Source organism: Thermobia domestica, chromosome 3, assembly GCF_964235325.1.
Source record: "Thermobia domestica chromosome 3, izTheDome1.hap1.1, whole genome shotgun sequence".
NCBI lineage: Eukaryota > Metazoa > Arthropoda > Insecta > Zygentoma > Lepismatidae > Thermobia > Thermobia domestica.
This window is the reverse complement of record NC_137456.1, coordinates 260779859-260806733: the sequence shown is the minus strand read 5'-3', so window position 1 is coordinate 260806733 and position 26875 is coordinate 260779859. Positions and strand designations below refer to the sequence as shown.

At 38.4% G+C, this 26875-nt stretch overlaps 2 protein-coding genes across 9 annotated transcripts in view; one reads left to right on the top strand and one right to left on the bottom strand.

Moving 5' to 3' along the window:
* LOC145681035 (relaxin receptor 2-like) overlaps positions 1-26875 on the bottom strand; it is a 1105974-nt gene that overhangs the window by 281862 nt on the left and 797237 nt on the right. The gene's annotated exons all lie outside the window — the stretch shown is intronic.
* The window catches only part of LOC145681034 (uncharacterized), a 187512-nt gene that overhangs the window by 51066 nt on the left and 109571 nt on the right, over positions 1-26875 (top strand). The window contains exon 1 of one of the 8 annotated variants that reach the window (XM_081752355.1): positions 10638-10812. The exons of 2 other annotated variants lie outside the window; for them this stretch is intronic. In XM_081752355.1, the coding sequence (XP_081608481.1) occupies positions 10786-10812 (27 nt within the window). In that variant the 5' untranslated portion in view covers positions 10638-10785. Of the gene's footprint in view, positions 1-10637; positions 10883-10909; positions 11134-26875 lie in introns of those variants that run through there. 5 more of the 8 variants (XM_081752356.1, XM_081752354.1, XM_081752349.1 and 2 more) reach the window with 5 other exon arrangements.

The following is a 26875-nucleotide window of genomic DNA, read 5'->3' as shown; positions in this document are numbered from 1 at the left end:
TATCCTAAATGTATATTTACTTGAATTGGGATTGCACATCTAATGCACACTAATAACCCTACTTGTCAATATAAGGAGAGCTCTGTACATTATGTCGAAATACTCCGTTAGCGGATAATATCTTGAACAGTTTTTTTTTTTTTCGTAATTGCACGTACTGATTTAAACAATAAAATTACCATTGTAGTAGCGCGGCTTAGTCATAAAAAACTGCATTTAGTGAAAGAATTATGAAACCGGGCACACTTGTACAGTAAGTTATAGGAAACCGTTTAAGATATGGAGGCATTCGAAATTTGTTCCTGTTTGGCCGCCATCTTGGAAATCAATATGGCGTCCATGCGAAGGCATAGACTTTTACTTAAATAATATCTCCTCACAGAACTACCCTGGAAACCTCCTTCTTGCGTCAAATTAAAGATAATGAAAGAGTTAAGAATTTAAACTTAGTACATTTTATTTGACGGCCACCATATTTAAATATAGCGACTGTTATCAGTAAATTTTAGTTGTACTCGTTACTAAATATTGCTATAATGGCAAATAACTATGAAACATTGTACATTCTCGTAGAAGTGAACATGATAGAGCATAATCTAGCCTTTCCAACGATGTCAGTATCTTTACTCTATCTTCAAAATAAAGGGAGCTCTTCGTTTTTATGTATTACAGGGTGTTGTGCTTTGGGATCTTCAATTTCACACCAAAGTGTAATTATGTTCTCAAAAAATTACGATAAATACTTCCTTCTCGAGTCAAACTAAAGAAAATCAATTTCCCAAGAATATCAGACTAGCAGAATATATTTGCTCGTTTAGTCACATGCTATACTGGTTTGTCTACAGTTACAATGAACGGTGTACTACGCTTATATTAGTAGAAAACTATTTTGAAATATTATTATTAGAAATTGTATTATATGAGACTTTTTTTCAATAAAAAAGAAGTGAATAACAGTAGTTTCAAAGCGTCAAGTCACTTCAGGAGCACGCTCTTGCACAATTTTTGCACATAAGTGTACACAACAGTCCTTTCTTTTTGCACTTGCAAGGCATTTTGCTGGCATGCTTTCTTGCAACTCCTCTTCTCTTACTGCCTCAGAAATTTCCGGTTGAGTTGACCATTTTGGTGTTGGTTTCTCATCTAGCAAAATCCGTCCCCATTCTTATAGTGGTGGAGTATTAATGATGTTCATTATGGCTTCTCCCCATATGTGACCACTTTGGTAAAGTGCCCTTAAAATATGCTGCTTCAAAGCATCAGCTGTCGGGGGAATGTTGAACATCGTTCTGTTGAAGGAAGTAAATAGTTGCTTTCGAGCCTCATTTACAGTCATAAGTCACTCGTCTGAGCACAACAGAGCACGATATATCGTTGGAATACATCAAATATATTTTCGGAATTTTTAAGGAAGTTTTGCCAGTTCCTTGACAATGATCCATTTGGCCGTACTTGTAATCTCCGTCCACTACCTCAAGATTCCCTAGTATGAGATTTAATAGTAGATATAAGTGTCCCATACAATGTCCACTCGTTGCACATTATACTTGTTAGCGTCTTATTTGATGTGTTCTTGAAATATTATTGAGGACTACTCAAGGAACGTACTTGTAGCTATTGGCTTAAAAATGTGAACAGGGGCTGCCCCATCGTACGTAATTACATCAAACTTAAGAGAAGCTACACTCTTTAACGTAGTGGCAGAAAGGTGTGGCGTAATGGATTCCTCCTGGTCATTTTCACTTTCTGTGTTAGAGCAGTCTCCTAGTACTGCATCGTTCATAATATATTGTTCTCCAGTACCAAAGTAACAGAGCTTTATCACCAGTTCTCATAATCCCATTCTGAGAAATGGAGGGTGGAAATGGTTGGTTTTCAAAGGCAAAGAAGTTGTCGATCTCCAATTCTCTGTTCACACATACTACAAACAGCTTAGAAAAGAGAGATCTATGTTGTATTTCAGTGATTTTATAAGCATATTAGGGGATCGAGCCTTTCTAGCTAATCCAAACATCTTGAAATTATTATTAGACACTGGTGAGAGTATATTGAGACTCGTTGATTCAAAATTCTATCCTTTAAGTATGATTTGTATTGGTTCTTCCCTGTTTCTTCAATAATCATAAGGTTTCTTTTGCATTCCTCTTGCACTACAACGCCGTTTTCCAGGGAAAATAATTCGTTTTCTACTTCAAGAAATGGCTTTCCAACCTTGTCCAAGACCTCATGAAGCGCTTTGCACGAAATCTCTTCTGAAAAGACTATGTTTCTTCATGGTGCCTATACTCGGTTTCTGTGTGCAATCCCAATTGACCTTCCTCGAAGTCTTGAATCATAAATGAAATTTCGGGCCCAGCAAGCATCCATCTACGAAGGGCGGAAGGGCTATCCGAAAGATCTATTGCTCTCCCATCTCCTTTGACAAGAGCGTTGTTCTTCTCATGGGCTTGATCTATCGCCATAGACGAAGATTTTCTGTCCGTCTTTTTAACAATGAACATTCACTGTTGAAAAGCCTCGAATATTTTAGGCAATGTTCGCGGAAGCTAGACTAGATCTTTAACAAACGCCGGAGGCCATCTTGCACAATTGTAAAAATCCATCGAAAAAAAAAACAGGGTATCATATCCTTCAAGGTTGAAACGAAGAGATTGTAATCTCCAGTCCTCTATGATCGTACAAACATGAACAGAATCATCTGAAGATTCAGGCATGTAGTGCAATACTTAAACATTGGAATATCTTGACTTTTTGCTTTTGTCCATTCTTGGAATCGGAGATTGCTGTTATCCTTCTGATAGGCTTTTTGCATAAGTTCATAGAGAGCAACAGTTGTAATTTCGTGAGCTAATCTTATCTTAGTAATATTGGAAGCCTTTAAGAAAGAGTCTGCAACGCCTGCTGTTGCGATGTCTGCTCTCGTGAGAGCCTATGTCCAGCCGCTACTATCTAAATACTTGCCTAATATCTTCAGAAAATTTTGCTCGATATGCAGGGGTGCAAACATGATGAAAAGCTTACTTTCTTCATAAGTATGGCCAGTTCCACTGCAAGGCTTTGGCTAGGGATGTAATGGCTGATCCATAGCTACAACGGGTGCTAGATCAACGTTTGAGCAAGTAATCATCGTAATTTCTTGAGGACATAATTACGCATTGGTGTGAAATGAAGATCTCAAAGCACAACGCCCTGTAATACATAAAATCGACTAGCTTTCTCCATTTTAAAGATAGAGCAAAGATACTGACATCGTTGGAAAGGCTAGATTATGCTCTATCATGTTTACTTCTACGTGAATGTACAATGTTTCATATTTATTTGTCATTATACCAATATTCAGTAACGAATACGAGGGTCACTACGAAAGTTTTGAGATCCGCATTGTTGTGGCAGAGTATTTCCAACAATTGCGTTCTGTAGTGGTATCCAGAGCGAAGAAGCGAAGGAAGTTTCAACTCGCCTCGCTTATCGGCGTGGCCGTATCGCCTTCACTTGTTTGTTGATGTCAGCAGTATTCGGCTGTCTAGAATGGAGTTCGAAAGGGAACATTTTCGGGCAATGATCCTTTACGATTTCAAAAGTAGTTTGTACGAGACACAAAGCCTTAACCGTTTGCACGGGGCATTTGGGGACCTTGCTCCTTCCCGTGCTATAATTTTTCGGTAGTTTAGTGAATTCAGAAGAGGTCGGACATCGCTTAAAGATGAAGAGAGAGCTGGGCGTCCGGCAACAGCTGTGTCAGATGAAAACATTGCCGCTGTGGAACAAATGATTCGAGAAAATCCTCGAACAACCTTCAAGGACATTGAATCTACAGTGAACATTAGATCGCCAGCAATAACAAAAATTCTTCATGATCATCTTCGGCTCAGGAAAATTTCATCTGTTGGGTGCCTCACACTTTGACTGAACAGCAGAAGCGCATGCGTGTGAAATGGTGTGAAGAAATGCTTGCAAGTTTTGATGGAGGAAATTCTCGATGCGTCTCTGACATTGTTACTGGTGATGAGACTTGGATCTATCAATTTGACCCTGAAAATAAACGCCAGTCTACAGTTTCGATCTTTCCAAACGAAAATCCACCCACGAAAGTGAAGCGACCGCGAAGTGTGGGGAAGAAGATGGTCGCAAATTTCTTCTCCAAATCTGGCCATGTTGCAACTGTTCCACTTGAAGAACAAAGGACTGTTACTGCTCAGTGGTACACCACTGTTTGCCTAACAAAAGTGTTCCAGAAGCTTCGGGAACTGCGTCCAAGAACTGGATTGCGTGGGATCCTGCTTCATCATGACAACGCGTCCGCACACACGGCCAACATTAAAATTCAGTTTTTAGAATCTACGGAGGTCAAACTTATGACTCATCTGCCGTATAGCCCTGACCTGGCCCCGTGTGATTTTCTTCTGTACCCCAGGATCAAAGATCGCATGCGTGGGAAGAGATTTTGCAGCCCTGAAGAAGCTGTAGTGGCTTACGAGAATGAACTTTCAAGACTTGAAGAAAAAGACTGGCAACACTGCTTCCAAAAGTGTTTTCGAGGATGCAAAAGTGTGTATAGTGTAATGGTGAATGCTTTGAGAAAATGTAAGTGTTAAATTGATTTTATGTATGTAAGTTATTTCACATCTCAAAACTTTCGTAGTGACCCTCGTACAACTAAAATTTACTGATAACAGTCGCTATATTTAAATATGGTGGGCGTACAAATAAAATGTACTAAGTTTAAATTCTTAACTCTTTCATTAGCTTTAATTTGACGCAAGAGGGAGGATTCTAGGGTAATTCTGTGAGGAGATATTATTATTTAAGTAAAAGTCTGTGCCTTCGCGTGGACGCCATATTGATTTCCAAGATGGCGGCCAAACAAGAACGAATTTCGAATGCCTCCATATGCCTCCATGTTTCCTATACCTTACTCTACAAGTGTGCCAAGTTTCATAATTCTTTCATTAAATGCAGTTTTCCTTTGATTTTACGGTTTAAGCCGCCCTACTATTGTAATGACGATTTGCTGCAAATCTACACTTAAAATGTAACCCTTCGCCATGTGAAAAATAATTATGCTGATAGGAAAAGCACTACATACAGATAACATACTTTTCTCTTCTTCAAAAGTAGAGGCATCTGACATATTTGTGTTTGCTGAGTAAAAGTTGTTAAGTCCAGGGATGTAGCCAAGGGGAGGACCATCGGGGCCAGTTCGCCCCAAATAATTCTTGGACTCCGAAATGACTAGTTTTTAAAATATCATCGTAAGATTACCTCGCTTCAGCCATTTAAAAATAACAAAGTTTAAATACAATTAATAATTTACGGTAAATTATTTACCGATCCTTACGGATCGAAAAATAGTGTATTTCTTCCGGGTAAGGAATGAACAAATAGACACCTTGCTACCACATCTGCTGCAATCGCTTGATCTAGTGCTCCTGTACGGATCATGCCCAAATTGGATGGAAAAGGTTTAGATAATGCAACTTTAAACACCCGTTTCAATCAAGGAAACAAAATTCCGCCGGGGCTAGGTCCGGACTGTAGGGTGGGTGGGGAACCGTTGCTATGCCGATCCGGGTGAGGTAGGACGTTACAGCAAAGGCGTTGTTAGACGGCATTTTCATGATGGTTTCCATGGCTCTTGGAGCTCCTTTCGGACTCTGGTGACCCTAGCGTTCAGTCTCTGAAGCACTCCCTTGTAATATTGAGCAGTGACAGTTTGGCCAGCGGTGACAAACTCGTGGTGCACGATTCGTTCTGAATAAAAAAATTACGATGGACTTGACTTTGGATATGCTCATTCGAGCTTTCTTCTGGCGCGGTGACGATGGCGTGTGCCATTCGGAGCTTTGCCTCTTGGATTCCGAATCATATTCAAAAATCCGTGACTCATCACCAGTGATTACGTTGTCCAGGAAATTGGAATCATCCTCACAAAGTTCTTTCAGTTCCTGATACATTTCCACACGAATTACTTTTTGCGTGTCTGCAAGACTTTTGACACAAGTTTTGTACAAATTTTACGCATGCCCAATTCTTCCAATACAATCACGTGAACAACGGTTTTCTGCAGGTTTAACTGTTCCGCCATCATACGAACACTAATGCGACGATCTGTGTAGAGCAATTCGCGCACACGAGTGACATTTTCCTCTGTTCACGATGTTGAGGGGCGTCCGCAATAGGCCTCGTCGTTAACGTTTTCACGACCTTCTCGGAACGCTTTGTGCCACTTCTTTGCCTGTGAATAAGACATGCAATCATCGCCAAAGGCTTTCTTCAGATTCGGAAGATACCTTTGGCGTCTTGTTCAGCTTCACACAAAATTTGAACACGTAATGTTGCTCTAACGTTTTCTCTATCGTAAGTACGACAAGGTCACTGTATAATAGTTCACGCCGCAGCACTTCCTAACTTGCCTAAAACTCGAAGGCGACTAACCCCGGTACCACTGAGCCACCACGGGCCCAAAATATTTAAAAGAATATTTTCTATTATTGTTGAATATTTGTTGTTGTTTTTTTTTAATTCAATTTTAAATCCGTATTTCAGTGAAAATCTCCATTCATACTATATATTTCTAACTAATATGCTTACAAATAGCAAAATGTGAATTCCGAACATTTCAATATTTTAACCCATATATAATTTTTATACGAGCGTAAAGATATACAATAATGAATCAGTTTTTAAAAACTTCACTTTTCTTGGTGTTTCCCTAAAACATTCTGCATTTAATTCTGGCGCAAACGCAGTAAATTATACACATGTTGATATTAGTGCTAATTAATCTTCTATGGGGGCAGTTATTCATGCAAAAAAATAAAATGCACAAACAAACTTGTGCGAACACGATATAATAGATTGAGATTGCACATTACCAGGGGCGTCATTTAGGGGCAGAAATAAAATCACGCCCCTATACATTAGTTAAGGCTTGGTTTGTAGAGTACAGTATGTTAGGTAAGTAGATCAAAGAAGAGAGGTGTAGGTTAAGTTTCTGCTTGCATGTTGCATTTACAAGTATTTTAATGCACATTTCCAAGTGATACAAATTCATATAACACTTGTAACGGTTTCACACTAATAATGATATGCCTGTAAACATAAAAATTTTCCTACACTCTGTAAAAATACACCAACAGCGGAAAATAATATAATAATACAATCATATTTCATATCCACTCTCATTTCTAAACACCTTATAGCACTTGTAATAGTTTCAGACTAGTAACTCCAGAATTGTAATACACAGTGTTCTAAGTATAAAAAAAAAGCAGAGGCGATATATGGTTTATTACGATTTTAACTTGACATACCGGCTATCAAAATGTTGACATACAGTGAGGGTATGTTGCCTAAAAATTGGGTTTCTATTTACATAATGACTGAAAACAACTGGAACAGCTTCTCTTTGCTTACGGTGAGGGGGCATGTAGTGACTGATCCTTCGCCAACAACTTTCTGAAAAAAAATATCCCTTTATATTTTATTAGAGAGAATTATACGAAAATGCTCATAAACCAAGTTCTTGTATTAACAATTTCCAGCAGAAACATTTTCGGACTGCCCGGTATTCCAAACCCCCGGAAGATCCGCCCCCCAGCAGACATCCCGTAAATCCGCCCATGCTCAAAGCACGACAATTATATGCATTAATACAAGAAGACACACACATACATACGAAAGAAACAATTCAATATGGCACATCAAAATATAAAGGTAACCAAGAAAGTTCTGTCGCTTTTTGTTGGGGTCTGTGTTCCATTGGACCTCACACCGTGAGTTGAATGCGAATGTAAGTAAGGCGAAGGTCAGTTGTTGGTATGGGTATATCCAACATACTACCTGGTTGTGGCAGTTCAGTTACACCGTGAACTTGCATAAGGACAGAGTGAACATGGGACCTAGACAGAGCGTCATAAGGGCGTGTATGCTGTACAAGTTCAAACTGGGGTCAAACGCTGCTGCAGCGGGGCCGAAGATATGCCAGGATTTTGGTGAGAGTGTCGTGACTTCGAAGACAGTGCAGCGGTGGTTTAATAAGTTTAAGGACGGTGACGAAACACTCGAAGATGCACCAGGTGCCGGAAGACCAACACAAGTACAAAATGAATATCTTCAGGGAGCAATTGAGGGAAACAATGGCCGACATGTGTGGAACTGGAACTACAGTTCATTATGAATGGAGAAACCATTCGGCAGCACCTCCATCAACTTGGAAAGCACTACAAGTTAGGTCGATGGGTCCCTCATCACAGGCACGTAGCCTGGATTTCGTGAAGGGAGGGTCCGTGACATGAAATACTGTGGTCATCACACTAGGGGTTAGATCATTCTAAACTATTTTACTGTAACATATATTGGTTCGTTTAACCAGGATTTCGTAACGAGGGGGGGGAGCGAGACATGAAATTCTAAAGGCTCAAAAGCTCGATCAATCTAAACTATTTTACTATTAACAAATATTGGTTAGTTAGAACAATAAAATGAAAATATGTTAGTATTTTAATAAAAAACGTATTGAAAAAGATTTTACAATATTTACGTCCTTCCTCTCTTTATTCAAATATAACAATTTTCCTTTCATTATGACCTCAACTACTATAAAAAGTACACACTCAATAATGTAAAATATTTTAGAATATCTGCGTTCCTTTCTCTGTTGAATTAAATGTTAACTTTTTTTCCACATAAATTTTTGTTTTTATTATTCCGTCAACTACTGTCTGTTCCAAATGACAGGTTAAAGGAGCAGTAGAAAATACATGTTTGAAGTAAGTGAAGTAGCATGATTGATAGTAACATGTTTGATACTGCAAGGATGCGATGACGAAAAATTATGATAAAAAAATGTCCACGCTGTTACACAACGGCACTATGCTTTCGGAAGCTTGAAATCTCCCTGACTAGTAGCAGAAATTCAGAGAATTCCGTAACTTTTTTTAACGCTGATCCTTCTTTTTCTCATTTCATTTTGTTTCATCCTACCTTATTTTTTCATTTCTAGTTTCGAAGGGAGGGTCCGGACCCTCCCCCCTTGGCTACGTGCCTGCACATCATTTGACTCCGGGCCAGAAGGCAACACGAGCAGACACCTCTGTTTCTGATGCTGTTTCGTCTGAAGAAAGAGCCATTTCTGGACAGGATTCGACATGTGATGAGAAGTAGGTCCTGTACGAAGTTCCAGGGCGCCATCATCATTGCTTAGCATTCCGTGAACCGGTTCCAAAACAGCAAACCCAGCACTGCACCAGAAGAAGGTCTTCCTATGTATTTGGTGGAGTGCTCGCGGCTTCGTGCATCGCGAACTGCTACCAGCTGGTCAGAGCATCAATGCAACTGTATACTGTCAGCAGTTGAGTCATGTCAAGAAAAACTCAAAATCCCGGAGTCAGCACTTTTGAATCGCAAAGGGGTCCTCCTGTTGTTACAGGACAACGCTAAGACCTACGTGACTAGGATAATCCGGGACACCATTCTACACCTTGGATGGGAAACACTATTGCAACTGCCATACTCACCGGGCATTGCACCGTCCTATTATCACCTGTTCCATTCCTTGGAAAATCACTGCAGTTCAAATTCCTAGTAGAGGTGTAAAATGTACTTGATACCTTTTTGCTTTACGGCCCACTAACTTCTACCGCGAGGGAAGCCGTGGCCTTCCAGAACGTTGGCTGAAGGTCGTCGATGCTGAAAGAGACTATTTTTGATATTCCAGGTACGTCTTAGGTGACATACTGATGTTAAACGGTGGTAGGTGAAAACGCAACAGAACTTTCTTGGTTATCTGTATATAAACTAAATGGACTTCTTTGAAAATACCTGATTTTAAAAGGTAGAAGAAAAATAACAAAAATGTCGGTGTTATTAACTTAGTAATTGAGGAATAGCTTTGTACGTAAAAAGATTTTATTTCTTATGTAGAAATAATTTCTGTGTTCAAAAATTAATTTATTAAAGGAATTTAGCATCTACTCTCCCGTGACGGTATATCTTCATCCAGTGGCGTAACTAAAGGCTTGGGGGCTCTCCCGCAGACAGTGTGGAGTGGGGCCCCTTCCCTACGTCCCAATAAACTATTTGGGGGGCCCTGATGGCTTGGGGCCTTCCCGCAATGCGAGGTCTGCGGGGCCCTTATTTACGCCCCTGTCTTGATCACCAAAAATCAGTGGCGGTATGCCATCATCACTGAAAAACCAGAGGCGGTATGGCATACCACCGCATACCGTCTCACTTCAACCACTGGTAATACAGTTTCAATTACAGTTAAAATTACAGTTTCAGTATAGTGCATACAAATATTATTAATATTATTATTATGGTAATATCACGTGCACATATAATAATAATATACTTGTGAATAAAGAAAATTTAAAAATTTGACTAGAATTTTAATTGAATATTGAACACTATTTCATTTCTTTACGTTAAATTTTCTTTATGTACTCGTGCTCTTATTTCCCTTCCAAGAGGTTTGTTAAGCTTAGAAACACATGATTACGTGACTCTTCTGGTACCTTACGTGTATTGGTTACGTTCATCAATAAACTTAATTTTACACATAATTTCGACTGTTTGCACAGCTTTTCAATCTGGGATTTGTGTAATCTTATTTAGCACAGTCTCTGAAACGATAGTTGGCAACTGTGCACCGAAGGCATTTTTGTAATGGAAGAAGAAGAAAAAGTTGCTGCTATTAAGTTAATTTGATGAACATATTTTTTTTAGCGTGCTTTTTATTAGATTCTGATAACTCAAGTTGTGTCAAGTATTGTGAGGATTTTCATGCTCTACTTTTCTCTATTTCGAAGGGTTAGTGTCACAGAAAGGGGACTGGAATCAAAAAAATAGCAAAATTTACAAAAGCTAGAAACTGATTTAAGTAAGTTCCTTCATTTGTATAAAGAAGCCTGCGTAGGTAGGGTAATAGTATACATGAGAACCCCCTGATCTGCGTTTCTTCTGTGTTCTATTACCACTTCTACATGAAATATAAATTTTCAACGTAGTGCAATAGTAAGAAGTATCCACGTGCACAAAACATGCGATATGCGTTAAATCCCTCCCCCCCCACACACACACATAGTCATGTATAAAGTACAAGGGCACTATACATGCAGATATAAAGTACAGGTACGTTCTTTTTTATTTTCGTATCAGTCGATAAGTAAATAAAAGTCGCTTTGTTACCCCCTTTGTAAGTTCGTACATACTCAATGAATAATTCCTAAAAATATGATCGTCCTGCTCCTTCGGGAACTGATGCAGCTTCATGTATACTATATCCGAAGTATGTTAGAGTCTTAAGTGAGTAAGATATTATAACCTACCTGAAGCCCGCTAAATTAACCTAATCACTTTGATTGTTAAAAGGTGAAAATTTGCTTAATATAGCACGCCCGTAGCTAAGAGGACCAACACTATTCTTCGGCCAACTTCTGCCCACCTGAAACTTCAAGTCATTTACTGGTATATATGCATGAATGTTAGCTGAACTAAGGTCAGTTCCTTTTAAAAAAAAACTGTATTGGCTCTCTCTATATAAGTGTTTTGCCTATGGTCCTGTAATATAAAGATAAGGGTTAAGTTCCGAAGTTGGTCGTCCGTTTCTCGCAAAATTTTGAAAATTCACCAGGAAGAAATCGATAATTTGCCCGCTTTTGTGTGTGATAATATGTACGGAGAACGAAAGTTGTGTTTACTTCTCTTTATAAGCGGTTTTAACCATGGAACTATTTGGTAAGCGGAGGGAACTATTTTGCGCAAGTTTACTTAATAGTTGGATTGTCGGACAGTAAGGAGCATTTGTATTTTGAACATGGTTAGAGGTGTATAGATACGCTCCAGTTAGTATCCTTAAGTAGAGACGAGAAATTACACTCTATTAATTTTAAGAACATAGGTCCAAGCTTACTTAATCCTAAGCTAACCCTACCCTACCCTACTTAAAGTAGGGTCGGGTAGTATCAGACACGTAAGAGTGTTTCAAAATATATTTCATAGGCTTGGGAGTAGAAACTGAAAACAACTAGTTGAATACCAAGTGCAAACTTTATTCTAACAATATATGCAATTTCCGTATAGAAAACGTTCATTTGCACAGCCAAGTAAGGAAAACGAAAATAGGCAAAATTGAAGTATTTCTAAACTTTTTTCGTGTAGTATCGGACACTATACTTACCTACAGTTAAGTTCATAAAACATAGAGCTATGCGTTTCTAAGACATTGATTCACAGTTGTTCCATACGTAAGCTCTGGACAAAGCTCTAGATTTATACAATTTTCATGAGCCCACCCACTGCAACGGTAACAAGGTATTCAATCTTCTTGAAATGACTTTCCACAAATTATGCAACGCATATCTTTGTCGTCTTGAGCTTATTCCTGTGGTTCTTTCTGGGATCCATTTCGGTTAGTGCGTTGCTTAATTACCGTACATTTTGTTTGGCTGAAATAGACCCGGATCTGCCGTTCTCCATGTTTCGAGCCTTTGTAGTTGGAAGACGGACTCTTGCTTCTAGTTCACGTTCATAAGGACTAGATATCTATATTTCACTTTGCACAACACATCTCTTTCGTCGTTTCATCGAGTTCTAGGACGATGTGGGACGTGAAAATATTTTGGTTATGATATGATTGTACAACACATGTGACCAAAGCAGCTTTCATATTTTATATTTGCTTCCTCCCATTTTCCCCTCATATCTTTATATTTTACTTTCCTTCTCTTGATAATTCTCGTGCCTGTAAAAGAGATTCTTATATTATAACAGCAACACAATCTTGGGAATAAAGAACAGCTTATTTTCTATGAATTTAATGACTTTCCATTTGTCAAATACTACACGCCAATAAAGTGTCCGATACTATCCGATTCACACGTTTGCAATTATTCATGAATTGTGTCGCACATATTAGTTTTGAACAAAAGGTTAATATATGAACTTACTCGCACATAATGTGCGTTTTATATAATGGTTACAATACTCTCTCTGCTCTTACCTGTTTTACACTCACACTTCCAACAATTTATTGAATACACAGAGTGTTCAGGAAATGCAGTCACGCTCGCTTCCATTTACCTGCTTCACGCGCCTCAAAGCAGATGACTGCCAGACTTCGACATGGTTGCAGATGTTCACTTCTTGCCTGCCAACAGACTCTAATTACATTAATTTCAGAATAATCTGTTCTGTCCGATACTATCCGACACTCATCTATTCCACGACCCGCTCGGGAGTGAAATACTCCCGGAAGTAAATTTTTTTTCGCGCGCTACCCAACTAGCTGTTTTAAGTCGGTCAAAAAATTTATATCCTGGGGATCAATATCGAAAAAACTAGCTCTGCGGGGCTTCTAACCCGTTCCTACTACTACTACTTAACACGCTCCGCCAGGAGGGCCGACAGCAGCAAACCTTTGATTTTGCTATATTTAAGCTATTTAATACTTGCCAAGAAACGGATAACGCCAACCAATCAGAACCGTCTATTTAGTTCCTACTTCCGGGAGCATTACTTCCCTGAGTGAGTCCTCTTATCCCTCCCTTACTCTATTATACACTTTTAAGGCGGTCCTAAAAATTTATTATTTTTTAAATTTTCGTAGCTGTTATTACGCTTTTTGTCGAAAACCAATCAGAGGACCAACTTCGGAATAGATGCCAAAGATAATTATTTTTGACTCAATTATCTGTCCCGAAGGGCAAATCAATGGAGGCAGTAGCTTTTTCTAGTCAAAAAAAAAAAAAAAAAATGTTTCCAGAACTATTAGTAGTGGTTCTCAACCAGGAGGTACGTCCCCTACGTGGGCGTGAGGAACGAGCAAACGGGGAGCAAGCTACCAACAAAAAACGAACAGTATTCTTAATTATATATTATACGAATGTTGTAACAGAGACGTCAAACTAAATAGTGTGCAAATACGGGGCGGGGCAAATAAAAGTAGGCTGGAGAATAGAGTTCCAGGGTACAAAGAAACACAGCAAAGGGAAGGAAATAGCTCGCTAACCTGTTTATAGCAGATATTGAAAATTACCACCATTCAACTCTTAAATGACCACATGAATGAAAATGGCCATAATTTCAGGTATTCTGACACGTTTCGGAATGCTTTTTGCCTTGTTCAAAATAGATTCTGCCTGGCACCATTCTCTGATTAGTCGTTCCAGTGCATTCTTTGCTGGCACTTTGACACAATGAAATTCATGAGCAAACAACTGACCATAATATTTCCACGAATTTGTTTTTACATAACCTTCCATAACAACACCCTCTGCTGCACTGTGAGTATCATCTTCATCTATGCACTACCCAACTCACAATGCTCAACCCAAACTAAGGTATCAAGCAGTTGTGTGTGCGTACACGTGGTGTGGTTCTATGCATACATTCATGTCCAACCGTATCCACTATTCGGGCCACTTTTATTTGCCCTACCCTGTACAAAATGAGTATTCAGTAAAAACTGATTCCATTAACAACAAAATTTGTAGAAAATTAATACTACACTAAAAGGGTATGCAGAAGATTTGCTAGAAAAAGATATCACTTGGTTGAGAATTATTATTATTATATTGAAGACTTGAACGTTAAATGCTGTTTCTGAAACAGTGTTGCCAGATTGGGCTATAAGTAGCGGATTGGGCGATACTTAAAATGCCTTCACTACCAAAATTTCAAATTGGGCGACACGCTACTTTCGGGTTAATTTTAATTATCTGCAGGATACAACTCTTAAGAATCCGTTACTTTCTTCTGCATATATATAAAATCACAAATTATTTGTTTTATATAGGCCTAATAATATAAAGGTATTGTTTATTGAGTGTTCTATTCTCGATGAACAATAGTTTCACTAAAGCTACCATGTTGGATATTAGTTCAATTATAGTTTTAATACTTTTTAATTTCCAGATCTGACAGCGCTAGAAATGAAATGGAATCTTTAAATTTTACGTCCCACACTTATGCCGTCTAGGTTAAAGAAGACGGTAATGAGAAATGAGTAAAATGGTGGAATGAAGAAAATTGGAGGAAACAGGAGAACCCCGAGAAAACCCACGCATACGATGTTTGTCTACTTCAAGGCTCACTTGGCGCAAGTTAAAATCGAAACAAGGACTCCATGCACCAGCGATGAACGCTCTACCACTGAGCCACCGCGGCCCCCTGACAGCGCTAAACTTTTGTTGAATTTACGCTGTTGCACTATCACTGCCCGTCTTACTATCTCAGGTAATTCCTAGACCTAATATTTGTGTGGATCTGTGAAAACGTAAACATTGCAAATTTAGGCCTAATTGTGTTACTGTATTTATCCTTATTCAGTAAGTGGAATTACAACAGAAAGTTCCCAAATTCATGGCTTTCAGATAAAGAATTTAACAAATGAATTTAGAAAATGAAGAATAACGGCGTAAAGGCTGTAAAGTGTATTTCAAAGTCCAGAAAACTGGTTTAATCAAATATGTCTCTTTGGAAATCAGAAAGGTCGCCCATTTTATATTATTACCGTCTGCTCAATCCATTGCCCACAGTGACGGAAAGACGCTAGTTGTCGCCCGGGGCAAGAACTCGCCTTAGCGCTCCCCCAGACCAACAAAACCAAATGCTCTCCCAAATAACGCCCTCGCCTTCGAGCGGTACCGGGTTCGGTTCCCAGTGGGTCATCCGTTTGGAAAACTGTAAAAAGCATTTACAAGTAAGCCATCTTGAATGAGGTTTTCCTGACTTTTCCTCATTCACACCAGGGAAATGACGGGGTAGTGCCTAACTTATAAGTCAAAGGGCGTTTCCTTTCTTCGTTCCCTTTTCCCGGATAGTGTGCTCGCCCAGGGACATCATCCTCATACGTGATGGGCTAAATGGCCATAGATGGCGAGAGCGCAGAAATCTCAATCAAATTATTTGCCCAATTTTGCGCCCTCACAATCCGGCACCGGGGCACAAGCCTCGTTTATCCCCCTAGTTACGTCACTTACTGCATACTGCATTTCTACTGCTTCTGATATAGTAGAACATACGTAATTTGCTCTAATACACTACTGGCAATAGTCCAAAATTACGGTCACCGCTTGACAGCTGCCAACTGAGACTTCTGACGTATTTCCAACTCAAAGTATTAGTAAAAGCATAGTTGCCAAATAATTCATTTTTATTTTAGGGCTTTAAATAGTTCCAACTCGCTAATTTTGGAGAACAACCTCGCTACTTTTTAATCTTCAAATCTGGCAATACTGTTCTGAAGTCGCAAATGTGGTCAGATTAATGAGAAGCAAAGAGAAAGTGGCGCGAAGTATGCAGAATTCATTAAAGACGGACACTAACGAGGGAACCTATCCAAGTGTACAGTACAAAGTTAGATTTTTCGGAAACGGTTGGGCAAGGAAACTCACCGAATACATATCAAATTAGTGTAGGGAGCCCAGTATCTTTTGAATGAAAAATTTGTGTCCCCGGGGCACTCGCAGGGTCCCAGGCGGGTTCAACTCAAAATTTGCAAATGGAATCGGGGAATGAGTAACATTGTATGAAAGCTATTGTTAAATAAAAGAAGATAGAACAAATCACAACTTTCTACGATAACCCTGAGCAAACGGGCAACTGGTCAAAATATCAATACAACCTACATCAGAAAAGCTATGGCTACGCTTCTAAATCTGTTAAGTTGTGACAATAACAAAACAGAAAAACACGTTTAAAAGTGCAAGGTATTGAAGTAAAGCAAATTGCTGCAGAGTCTCTCACAGAGACGCACAACGTAACTTATCCAAGTATAAGTATGACTTCGAATGACCAACGGACCATAGAATGATTATGGCCATTGGATTTCGTGTCCTAGAAGAGAAAGGATACACTGTCAATCGCAACCACCTTTCTCAAGGGATATCAGTTGATTTGAACGCGCACACACGCGTGCCGTAGGCAAGCGCTTTGACAAGTAAATCACGCCGATGGCAACATTCTTCTATAAATTTTTCCTTTTCGTGCGTTCACCATTTTTTACTTATCTTCTACTCCACTGTGCTTCTGTTTTGTTTTGTTTTGTTTTACACTTATCAAACTGGTTTACAATTGTATATTTTCACGAAATATTATTCTTGACCATTTTCTATATCCCTAGACAACCACCCAGCGATATACTTTGTTTTTGCATCACTGTTCACGTTTTCTCCACCAGCTTATTCTTCAATGTCTCTCAAAGTTTCAAGATCAATCCTTTACGTCTTTACCATCATGTTTCTCATTCAGCAAATCCCCCGACAGAAATTTCCTGGTGTACTCTGCGAATTTGGGATCCCGATTTGCGAAGCATATACCGTTGCCTTTTGAACTTCTCACCCTCCACGACGGTTGCGATTGACAATGTATCGTTTCTCTTCTAGGACACGGAATCCAATGGTCGTGGTCATTCTATGGTCCATTGGTCATTGGACGTCACACTTATACTTGGATAAGATCCGTTGTGCGACTCTGTGAGAGAGACTGTAGCAATTTGCTTTACTTCAATACCTTGCACTCATAAACGTGTTTCTGTTTTGTTATTGTTGCAACTTAACGGATTTAGAAGAGTGGCCATAGATTTTGCGATGTAGGTTGTATTGACATTTTGACCAGTTGCCCGTTTGCACAGTGTTATTGTAGAGAGTTGAAGTTTGTTCTATCTTCTTTTATTTAACAATAGCTTTCATACAATATGTTACTCGTCCCCCGATTCCATTTGCAAATTTTGTGTTGAACCCCGCCTGGGACCCTGCGAGGCCCTGGAGACACAAATTTTTCATTCAAAACGTGCTGAGCTCCCCACACTAATTTGATATGTATTCGTTAAGTTTTCTTACCCAACCGTTTCCAAAAAATCTGACCCGGAATCTGACTTTGTAATGTATAGTAAGGAGCTCAATTTCTAATTTTTCACGCTTATATCTCCGCAACGGTTGAGATCGAGGATGTATCTCTTTTCGTGTTATGTTCTTTTGGGACAAGGTATCCAACGGCCATAGTCTCGACTCGAAGTCAGAGTTACACTTGGATAGGTTTCTCGTAAGTAAAAAATGTTCGGAATCAAGGGCGAATCTAGCCCGGGGCCGATATATCATGAACGTTTGTTGTTAACTCATGATATAGCTACCATAGTCTGGGTTCTGGCAGCACCCCCCCCCCCCAGTTTTTACCTTCTAGATCCGACTCTGTTCGGAACAACTGTATTAAAGTAGGGTTTCATGTTTTAATAAGAAACACAATAAGACTAACAATAAATTCTCTGAAAAATAACACTGTGCAACACGAATTCTGTCCTTTACATGAACATATGTTTTTCTTATCTATTTTTGCATGAGAAAATCCAATCTGTAATTACTTTTTATGTATCACATACCAACTTTGTGAACAATTGAGAAGTTTGAAATTTTGCACTGTGAAATACCGTATTTTTACGGGTGGTGATGAAATATGATTAATGATTGGTTTGAAATATGATTAATGATTGGAATTGAAATTTAGTGTAGTTTTTCAGCAGCGAGGCTATATGAGATGTGATCCTACAGTTTAAGGTGGAGTCCGAGTCATCGTGTCCTTCAATGCTCTTCTACCGAGAATCGAACCCGAGATCTCATGCACCGAAGGCGCGCGTGCTATCCAGTAGACCAGCGGGGAGGGCAAAAATATGCTTAAAATAAAAATTATTGTATATGTAATATATCTTAAAATATACTATGATTTGAAAACCATCCAAGCGACAATTTTTCTTCTTTACAGAAGGAATAATTACATTGTTTAAAGAGGAGTTCTCCTCATCCTCCAATTTTCTCCTACTGCATACGAGTCTTTTCCTGTGTTATAATAGGGAGCACTGGTTTCTCATATTTCTCCTCACTCTGTATCTTCATTTCAGGTAGTATCCCATTAATATCTAGTAATAAACGAGTTCAGATTTGTGTTACCGAAATCTGCTGCCGTACGTTCTAGCATTTAAGTAATTTTTGGTTCGATTGTATTGTTATTTCCTGAGTGGTATTTCGTTAGGAGTGGTCGGATTTGCCGCGTTGTGCATTTTTGTGGTAGTATGAGCTGTGCATCTGGGTTTCTAGAAAATGTTGATTAAATGTACACCTTTAATTAAAAAGGCTTATAAACTGTACTTTAGCTGTAGGGTTGAGACTAGGGTAAGTTTTGGGACCCGCACATATGTTGCACTACGTGTTCCAGGAATTTGAGAAACTGACTAGAATGAAAACATAGTTTTATGGAATTTGCTGTTCGTATGATTTGGCGTGAACAACTAATATTGTGTAGTGACTGTTACTTTTGCATGACAGATGTAAAGGACTTTTCCTCTAAGCTATTCGACCACATCCCCACAGTGAAGATCTTCCAGTACCTAAAGCTCCATAACATTACACTATTGATTCAGAAGATGATACTTCAGACGTTCCAAACAACGGGGAAAGTGTAGACTTTCACCCGTCTGCATCCCAGTCAACGTCACCTTACTTGATCACACAAGAAGAGATTAACCATCTTATACTAGACTTAAATCTTCCTAAAAGAAAACCGGAAGTGTTGGGCTCCAGGGTTCAAGGTTGGAATTTCTTAGCTCAAGATATTAAAATCAATATGTTTATAACACGACAGTCATTTTGAGGATAATTGTTGAAAACGGAGGAATTGTAAAGTTGTAGATGGCTTATTTTACACTTTGGGACATGAATATAATCCCACCGAGTAGCACTTATTGACAGCTCGAAACTAAGTCTGAAGCAGTGCTTCTCTACATTGGAAATGTTAATACGTTTGCTTCTTTAGCATACGCTGCTCTTACAAAGGACGTATGAAGTTATGAGTGCAATATTGGCTTTCATTAAATATAAAACATTCAATTGTCATGTGTAGGTGGACTTGAAACTTATTGGTATTATCACAGGAATGCAACAAGAATACCCAAGTATTGTTTTTATGTGAGTGGATCAGCCGTGACAAAGTAAACTACTACGTCCTTAAATACTGGCCTCAAAGACAAGATTTCATTCCTGGCACCAGGAACATATCTCGCAAATCAATTCTGAACCCTCAAGATGTATTTTTGCCACCATTACATATCAAGCTTGGGTTGATGACGATTTTTGTTAAAGAACTAGATAGAGAAGATATTGCTTTCACGCACCTTAAGGAGAAATCCCCGAAATTAAGGATGAGTATTTGTTGGTCTACAGATTAAAACAGTCATGCAGGATGAAGACTTTGAAACTAAACTCTCTGAAATTGAGAAATTATCTTGGCTGTCATTTAAACCGGTATGTTCAGGTTTTTTTGGAAATGCAAAAGCTGCAATTTATGAAGGTATTTATTAGTGACATGATGCGGAGTTTTCAACTCATGAGATACTACATATCATTAAAATTACACTTTTTGCACTCACATCTTAACTTTTCCCTCATAGTAAGTAATGAACACGGAGAACGGTTTCATCAGGACATTGTCATTTGAAAAGCGTTAGAATGCAAAATGGACTGAAAGTATCTTGCTGAATATTGCTAGTCTATCGTCAGAGGAATTCCAAAAGATGTCAAGCGTAAGCAATTAAAGAAAGTATTTTAAAGGGTAAGTCAAAATTTAATGTTAATATACTACGCCTTCCCAGCCTACATTAGATAGTAAATATAGGTAAATATGTACACTCATGTCCAAAATTATTGTCGCATGTCTATAAATATGTTGTTGTAGGAATATAATTTGATAACGAATTCACCCGGTATTTCTTATAATGTTAGTCTGTGTATAATCGGCAAAGATATGTATGTGGCAAATTTCATGTCAAAAGAGCAGTAAATAAGAACAATAAAACAAAAATAAAACTTTCTTGTCAATTTAGCAACATTTTGTTTTATTCATTCTAATTTTCGTATTTATAATTCTTTTCGTATAGAAGTTACCACAAACATACATTTCCCGATTATATACATAGTATCAGTGTTAAAAGTCCCTGCAAAATCATTATCAAATTATACTCTTACAAGAAGACAGTTATAGATATGCGACAATTATTTTGGACATGAGTGTACATATCATACATGTGTTGTGTGCCCAACAGAAACGTGACGTGATGGAACATTTTGGTTTCGACCAATGAATTTAGTTAAAATCACATTATTTCATTTGAAGGACAAAAAAGTTTAAATTTGTTGCACAGTGTAATAGATTTCGTAGAATGAAATTAGTATTTACAACAATTAACTATGCATAAATTGAAACTAGAGTTTGTAACTTGTTTTAACAGCTGATTTTATGTAGGAGTAATAGGCCAAAGCGCTATACACGTATTTTCTCTTTCAAACGAATCGACCACGAATAACAGTATTCTAAGGAAAGTATGTTTTATGAATAATGAGCTTTTACTGCCGTATTGAACTATAGTACTTCAGTGTTTCCGTCAGGATTTCAAAATCGGAGGATGTTCAAAAATTTAACGGGGTGCGGGTGCTCGACTTTTGAAAACCTTTTATTATTATCTTTACTTTTCTCGTATTATCCTAATATTCTGCAATATCAAGAAAATGACATCTTTCCACTGCAATCCTAATCTCAACAAAGTAGAAAATGTTAAATTAACCTTCTTTTCATTATTTTCTTTCATCCTTTTGTTTTTATTTTGCATGAATACCTATTACAATCAAGGTAAGTAATAATATTAACGAATTAATTTACTTGCCTAATTAACTAAAATCCGTCGAAATTTTCGTGATTAATGTACACATGGAGAAGTAAACGTCGGATGTTCTTGTACATGTAACATTTGTCTTCTTGTTCTTAGATTTCTATTTGCCCTGTCTAAAATTAAAAATTTTCATTTTTCACGACTTGGTTAGGTTAGATGAACTCGATGTGATATCTGTAGTGCTAACACAACATGATACACAAGAACATTTATCACTAATTGCAGATATTACACATTTATTACAATATTGTAGGGGTAACTTAATTCGCTTAAATTTGTACCCAATTCAAATATAATTTCGTACTTACTAATGTACAAGGGGGGATCAAATATAAACGAGCCTTGTGTTAAAATATATATTGTAGGAAACAGAGACATTGCCACAACCTATTTTTCTACATAGTCTCCGCCATACATTTTTCCGAATGTTTTGGTATGTTTCTGACGCCGTTCTCGTAGAATGAAGCTCGGCGGGTAGCCAACCAGTTATGCACCAAGGTTTCTACTTGATCGTTTGCAAATTGCTCGCCCTCAAGTGCTACTTTGAGGGGTTCAAACAGGTGAAAATCGGATGGCGATAAGGCTGGGCTGTATGGTGGATGCTGAATCGTTTCCCAGTACATTGCCACCAATTTCTGCTGCGTAACTTGTATTGTTTGAGGTCTGGCGTTATCGTGGAGGACCAGTACTTGACGGATGGGACAACCTCGTCGTTTGCGTCGATACTGCAGCTTAACTTGATCCAGGATCCCGTAGTAGTAGGTTGCGTTGATGGTCGGACGCTCGTGTAAGAAAACCACCAGTAGGAGTCCTTCCAGTCCCAAAACATCATGGCTAACGCCTTACCCGCAGACAACCGAACTTTGGCTCTTATGGGATTTCCTTCGCCACCCCATGCTGGTATGCTTGCACGCTGGGGTGTAATAATGCAATATGTCTCGTCGCAGGTAACGTTTCGATGCTAAAACGTTTTCTCTTCCACGGTAAAACGACTGTGAAGCACTCGAGCAAGGCGAACTCGTTCCGCGTTTAGATTATTATTCAGCAGCTTGGGAACTTACCGAGATGTGATTTTATGGAAGCCCAACTGTTTGCGATGATTGATTGGACAATTCCATTACTCTCACTAAGTTCTCCCACAATTTGACGCGTAGATCCCGTTCGATAAGCTCATGAACACGTGCCATGTCATCATTAGTCACACTGGTGTGAGAAAGACGGAGGGTGAACTTCATTTGCAATATGTTGACGGCCTTGCTTGAATTCATTGCACCACACCTTCACTCTTGCCCACGAAAGGGTATCATTCCGAAACTGGGCCTGCAGTCTGCGGTAAATATCAGCCGGTTTGACGTTTTCCTGTGTGAGGAACTTGATAATTGTATGTTGTGCAACAGACATTCGCACACTCTCCTCACTCATCGTGAAGGCTACTAAACGAAGCATGCGAGAAGCCGGCTATTCTGGTTCCTGACTCTCGGCAGACCCACCTACTGACCGCACCTGCCCAATCACACCAAGCTACCTGTTCCGACGCTTAGCAAATCAAGGCTTGTTCATATTTGATCCATATGCAAATCATATATCCATGAATGTATTAATAGTCTTGAAGATTGTGCATATTATGACAAACTCTCCTCTGAACCATCATTAGGTTTCTTCACATTTTCACACATTGTAACATAACTTTCTAACCTAGACATGCTTTATGCGGGCTCGTTCGCGGAAGCTTGGGGGCTGTTACAGGAAGTTTGGGGTAACATCCCCCATTGGGGGGTCTGGCGAATCCCTGCAGTACTATCACAGTGTACAGAACTCACGTCCTATTTATAATAAAAGAAAACATGTTAGCCTGTTAGTAAGATTAATTAAGTTTCGCTAACTGCCTGTGTGATCTCAATAGATGCTGCTAGGATACAGGCAATTTGTGAATATAGAACTGTTGTAACAATTTTAATTGTAATTTAAGAAACTGGGTTCTTTTAATATTACTATTTGAAAGTAGGACAAAGGTCGTAAGGATATTTAAAATACAACATGAATATTTGTGTATTTCTACAGTAATATACTGTAATAGTTTAATTGCAACTTTAGCTGCATTGTTTAAATTTAAATACTGCAGAATGGATTCTGATTATGCTGAACATGGAAGTGCTTTGCTGTACATAATTAGGTCAAGTAAATTATTATTATTAAGTATTCTGCCTTTTGGTACGTCCTGAGACTTATCAATTTTTCATTATTATAATTTTTCAAATCTTCAAGTGTTTTTCTTCCTATTCCTCGCTTTCCTTCTATCTTTCCTTCTACGGCGGTATAAAGAAAACAATTTCTTCGCAAAATGTGTCCAATCTAATTGACCTACCTACGAAGGACGCTTGCAAAAAACATCCTTTTCTCCCCTATCTGTTTTAAAAAGTATCTTTGTATATTACTCTTTATGTCCATCTTATCTTTCCCATCTTCCTCCAAAACCACATTTTGAAGCTCCCAAATATTTTTTCCATAATTTCCGTAAAGTCGAAGTCTCTGAACCGTACAGTCAAATGCTCCATATATAGCACTTGACCCACTTCTTCCTTAGTCAAATATTAATTTCCTAGTTAAGAGTGTTCTTTTCTTGTTGAATGCTTCTTTGGCTATGATAAATTCTTGACCTGATCCCTTTGATGCAATAAGCGTCTTTCGTCAAAATTCTTTCCAGATACATGACACGATCGACATCTTCAAATTCTCTATGTTCTTCTCTGACATGTAAATAATTAGAGCATGTAATTAGTCATGGTGTTAACTTACAGTGTCCAGAGGGTAGAAAGACTTGGGTATAGTAACTCGAAAGATTCTAATAGAGTATCATAATATAATGTTTTATGAACATAAGTGAAATTTTATTCCACAACAAAAAAATTGTTTTGTGCCTGTTTCTCGGTTTGCGAAACTTAATCCCTAAAGCAGACATAATAATATGTACAACTTACAGGTTCCATTTCCTGTGGGGGCGCGGTGGCTCAGTGGTAGAGCGTTCACCTCTGGTGCTCGGGGTCCCGGGTTCGATCCCAACCCCCGCCAAATGAACTTTGTGGTGGACAAACATCATGCTCGTGGGTTTTCTCGGGGTTCTCCCGTTTCCTCCCACTTTCTTCATTCCACCATTTCACTCATCTCTCATCATCACCGTCTCCTTTAGCCTAACCGGCATAACCGTGGGACGTAAAACTTAAAGATTTAATTTTTTTTTTCATTTCCATCACTCCGTCATTATTATCTCTCTCATCACAGTATTCCTTAACCTTTGTGTATAATCGTCTGATGTTAAAACTATAAAAATAAAAATCTTTAATGCAATTCATAAGGTCTTTAGACAACTAAAATGGCATCTTGATATGTTATTTTGCTTAAGTTACGCTTCCTGACAACTAATCCAATGTAAGATGGAACCAGAAGATAGGCAACCATAGACTAGATATAGGACTCACAAGTACTGAATGTTTAGATTGCATTTTTAAATTGAAGAATCCATTACAGGGAAACACAAGTGCTTATTTCAATAACAAAATCATAAACATCCCCTCTCCTACCCACAAAAAAAGAAGAAACAAACTTTCCATTATTTAAAAAAAAAAAAAAGACGTTTTATGTGAAAATTAAATTTTCATTTCTAAAGCCTGCCTTTTTCCATCTCTAATCAGGACCTACAAATATATATGAATCTTTTATTTTTTTGGTAAAACGACACATGTCTACTCGTAGATACACACTCTGTGAGATATCTGCACATCTGCACCTCTCAAGCTGCTGCGTACACTTGGTATATAGTAAATCGGGGGAAATAGGCAACTTAAGCGAAAAACAGCTTATAACAGAAGTATTTATTAACTTATGAAAGAAAAAAAGCAATAACTCATAGTTTATACTTTTACCTTTCATCACACATCGCGTGAATGAAAACATAGCATTTAACTTTTAGTAATGCTGTCCTAAACATAACTATTCTAAGGCCCATGTTACCCCAATTTGTAGGGGTACAATGGGCAATTCATTGGACTATATGGGCACATTTTATTCTGAGTATTAAATGCCTCTCAAAATACAGGATAGCTATATTTTCAATCTAGGTTATAAAACAAGAGCATGTATTCTATATATGTTGCTTGCTTTAATGCGTATAACGACCGAAACAAGTAAAATCTAATAAACATGACTACTACAATACAAAAGCTGCTTGATACTAATATTTCTTTCTATGACAAAAGGAAAATAAAATTCTTGAACTGACGAATATTAAAAAATACGAAGTATTTCCAAATGGATTACACATATTTTTCACAAACAAACGTAACTTCATTCGGCTTAACTCCAACACATTCAGTGTGGTACCATTTGCGACAACTCTGAGAACATATCCACACTTTACCCTCATGGTCCTAATGAAACAATGGCCACAAACTTCTTTTCTACGCTCTTTGATTTGTGTTTCCGCAGACGTAGAAATCGTTTCTTCTTCACCAATGCAATGTGTTCTCTAGGTGTCTGTTCTTTAGCTTCTTGTCTTCGAGTTGGCATTCTTGGAGTTATGTTATGAATTGTGAGAACAGGTTTAAGTTCTCGTAGCAGTTTCTACAGAGAATGTTTCTTTGGTGAAGCTGTCAGTTTCACGGAGGACACTATAACATGGTTGTATTTTATTGAGCTGCTTCACCTATGAGGTCGGACGCAAAATAAGAACAAGAAGGTGTAGGTTCTTGTGGATTACTTCCGAAAGATGGTTGGTTATCTACACTTGATAATTCAATATCGCTATCTGTTGGATTTGAATGATCAGATGGCAAGGAATCACGTTCAATTTCATGCTCTCCAGCGTTCGTAGTACGTTTTTCCTCTCATGAAAATAGATAACACGGAAGAGTTGATCGATTGAAAAGGAGGATGCCAGTACATCTAAAACAATTAACAGCAAATGTCATTCTAGAGCATTCATTCCAACTTTCAATAAATATCTCACAGAATTCTGGTTTCGTTATATTTCGTCCTCCATGACGACGCACAAATGCAGACACATTCCTGTAATAAATTTCCTTTAGAGGTTTGAAGAAGGTACGATCAGCTGGCTGGACAGCGTGGGTAGTATGAGGAGCCAAACACACAAGTGCAAGTCCATTA